The 3482-nt window shown below is 34.1% G+C and overlaps 1 protein-coding gene across 5 annotated transcripts in view; it reads right to left on the bottom strand.

Moving 5' to 3' along the window:
• Nucleotides 1-3482, bottom strand: part of TCERG1 (transcription elongation regulator 1) — a 56925-nt gene that overhangs the window by 48560 nt on the left and 4883 nt on the right. For all 5 annotated transcript variants that reach the window (XR_001517888.2, XM_015598083.2, XM_015598082.2 and 2 more), the window contains exons 2-3: nucleotides 2243-2468; nucleotides 3-69 (exon numbers count right to left, since the gene is read on the bottom strand). Coding sequence is in view for 4 of the 5 variants with exons in the window: in XM_015598083.2 (XP_015453569.1) it covers nucleotides 3-69; nucleotides 2243-2468 (293 nt within the window). In the remaining variant the exon portion in view is untranslated. The remainder of the gene's footprint in view (nucleotides 1-2; nucleotides 70-2242; nucleotides 2469-3482) is intronic.

Genomic DNA, 3482 nt, shown 5'->3' on the forward strand with positions numbered 1-3482 from the left:
TCCTGGTGGAAACATCATACCCGGAGGAGGAGGCATGGGTCCCATAGGTGGAGGCATGAAAGGTGGTCTCTGTTAATTCACAAGAACAGTAATGGTCACTTGTATTTCTCTTTTGTATTTATCCTTCAAATTGTTACAAAATTCTACCCAAAAGTAAAGCACTGTTAAGAGAAACAAAAGTAGTTTTACAGTCCATTCAAACACATTCATCTAGGTTATATAAGTGAAGTTTCTCTGTAACAAAAAATGATTACCAAACAGACTAGAAAGAAATACATCAAAACACAGTAGTCATCTCTGGACTACAGCTTTATAGGTGAAGTATGCTTTATTCTTTATACTTTAACTGCATGCATATTTCATACACTAGGCACTAGATTACTTTAGAAAAAGATAGTTTTCATATTTTTAACACTAGCCACACCAATGCCTCTGTAACTCACCTACAACAGGAACCAACCATAAGAGAAACATTACTTTACCAATAACATAGCAGCAACTAAAAAAGAAAATTGGATATACATAACCCTTTATTCTCTTCTGACAAGAAAAAAAAAATAGCTAGGAAAATAGTAATCATTTCCTATTTTTTAAATACTAACAATGTAGCTCATCAAAGACATGAACATCAGTTTTAAAAGATACAGTAAAATACTTACCCATTTTACTTTTAGTGAAAAATTAGAATTAAAATGGCATATATTACACTATCTTCTGGTAATTCCTTCACTGACATTCTTCAATGATTGCTGAAAATCCTGAGCCAAAACAATTCAACTGCTGTCCCTTACTTATTAAAGCAGACGAGGGGTCTGACATTTTAAAAAGATTATGAACAGGGATTAAAAAGATGTCCTCTATAATCTACAAGTAAGACTAAAATTCAATTATCCAAAGCACCTTAATCTGGTAATGGAATTGATACTATGCTATGCTAATAATGCGAAAAACCTCAGTTCCCTAAAAATATTTTCTCTCCCATATTTTTTTTTTAATTTGGTTTAGTGCCTTTCATCAGCACACAGACCCATGTTCTATAAAATATCCACCCCAAATGTCTCATGCACATTAGGTGGAAATCACTTGGATTTAATGGAAAACCACACAATTATCTATCAAGCCCAAGAAAAGCATCACAACATTATAAAAGTATCCCATTACAAAATCTGATATATTTCCACTAGAGGGTTACATGAGTCCATTGCATTTTATAATATTCTGCAAATAGGCTTAACTCTTAAAGGCACAAATTAGAATAAATATACATGTAATAAGTTATACTAGAGTCAGCAGATCAATATATTTCTTATTCTAATCTTGAAGAGAATATGAAACCATTTAATAATTTGTTTAAAGAGACGAGGGACTAGTCATTACTAGGAAAAGAATAAAATTATTAAGCAAAGTATTAAAACCTGTGACTCTTCCACAAATAGAATCCTAACTAAACAGAGTTAACATCATTTAACGTCACTATCTTTTTCTATTTTTAGTAAATTCTTTCTTGATTATCTAAGTTGATGGAAGGCAAACGATATCGCTTTATTTATTTGGTTTTACAATTGTACAATCTGGATAAACTAAGAAAACACAGATATATACCCGAACAAAAAGAATACAACCTCCAAAGTAGAAGTCTGAGAGAAGACACCTTCATGACCTCATTTCAGACAGTAACTGAATCTACATATATTGGAGTAGAATATGTGTCTCTCATATCCAGAAATACCGCAGTAATTCTATTTCTAAAATTATAAAATAATCCTATGTTTATTCAGGAGAGAGAAAAAAATCCACATAATGTGCTTACAAAATGTGTTTGCTGTCACTTTTTAAGTCTATCCTAGGCATTATTTCTGGCAAGAACTGCTCAGAAATATACACATATTTATGCTTAATGACAACATGTGTCATTGAAAATAAATTTCCCTCAATCTATATATTAAGATTTCAAATTTCACTTCCCACAAAGAAGATAGATTACTAAAGACAATTCTTAGCGATAAAGGCAGGTTAAAACTACTCTACACAATCCTAATTTTACATGTAGTATATTTTTCTATCACCATCTAAATTCCCATTCTGAATTTCTATACAAATTAACTGTAATCACTGCTTTTGGAGCAACACATTAACATATAGATATTTTCCTATAACCTTTAAGAACACAAGTTTTTAAAGCAAAACTGATATATAATATTGATACTGACACTCATTAAGAAATGACAGATAACTTCTTTACCTGGAGGTGTGGAGGGCCCATAGGTGGAGGAATCCCTCCTGGAGGAGGCATTGGTGGCATATTAGGATCAAAAGGAGGGCGTCCAAAGGGGGGCCGAGGTGGTGGAGGAGGGCCTCGCATCATACCGAAAGGTGGAGGAGGTCTCATGAGAGGTGGTGGGCCTCGCATCACTGCATTTGGTGGGGGGGCCGGGCCTCGGAACCTCAAGGCCTGCTGTTGAGCCATCCTGTGTGGAAAACAATAAATTTTTCTTTCTCAAAATTATAAAAATGTAGCTATTAATGTCTAATTACACCAAATTTGCACCAGTAAGAATGATTCATGGACACCAAATCTAGCAAGTAATTTGGATAAAGAGGCTATCCAGATGGTCTTAATATGTCTCCCCACATGCTGCTTAGAGTTGCAAGGCAGGATGAAAAAAACACTATGTAATAGGGAAACTGGGCAACACACTGACCAGGAGACTGAAATTAATATCTAAAAAGGGAACATCATGTGACTGAGAATGACACATCACCTATTTCAGGTAAAAATGTATATACTCAAATTAATAATGAGGAAATATCAGACAGACAAAATAAGGAATGTTCTACTAAAAAGGGAGGAGCAGGGACTGTATTCAGAAATGTCGATATTATATAGAAAAGACAAAGGCAGGCTGTGGAAATGTTCTACATTAAAGGAAGCTAGAGACATGACAACACAACACTAATTCTAGACCAAATCCGCTGCTAGAGGGAAGAAATGCTACAAAGAACATACTAGATTAACAGACCACAATGGAATATGGACATTGGAGTAAAGTATTGTATTGAGGTAAATTTATGAAGTTCATAATTGTGCTGCAACTAAGCAAAATACCTCTATTCGTAGAAAATACCCATTAAGTATTTAGGAGTGAGGGGCAATGGTATATGTATCTTACCCTCAAATGGTTCAGAGTAACAGAGAGCATGCATGCATGCAAATAATAAAGCAGAAGAGGTAAAATATTAACACTAAGTACACTATCCTTATTTTTGCAACTTTTTGTAAGTTTGAAATTACTTCTAGATACAAAGTTTTTACAAGTGTAGGAGGGTGGCTGCTTAAGAGATCACTAGTATTCTCTACCTAAAGGGAAAGCTGCACCCTACTCCATCTTTCAATCTCTAGCTAAACATCCTAGTTTATTTTCTCCATGGCATTTAAGTAATATCACATATTATCTATCTCTTCTCACAAGTATTTTCTAAAA

The sequence above is a fragment of the Pteropus alecto genome, unplaced genomic scaffold, assembly GCF_000325575.1.
Source record: "Pteropus alecto unplaced genomic scaffold, ASM32557v1 scaffold78, whole genome shotgun sequence".
In the NCBI taxonomy this organism is placed as follows: Eukaryota; Metazoa; Chordata; class Mammalia; order Chiroptera; family Pteropodidae; genus Pteropus; species Pteropus alecto.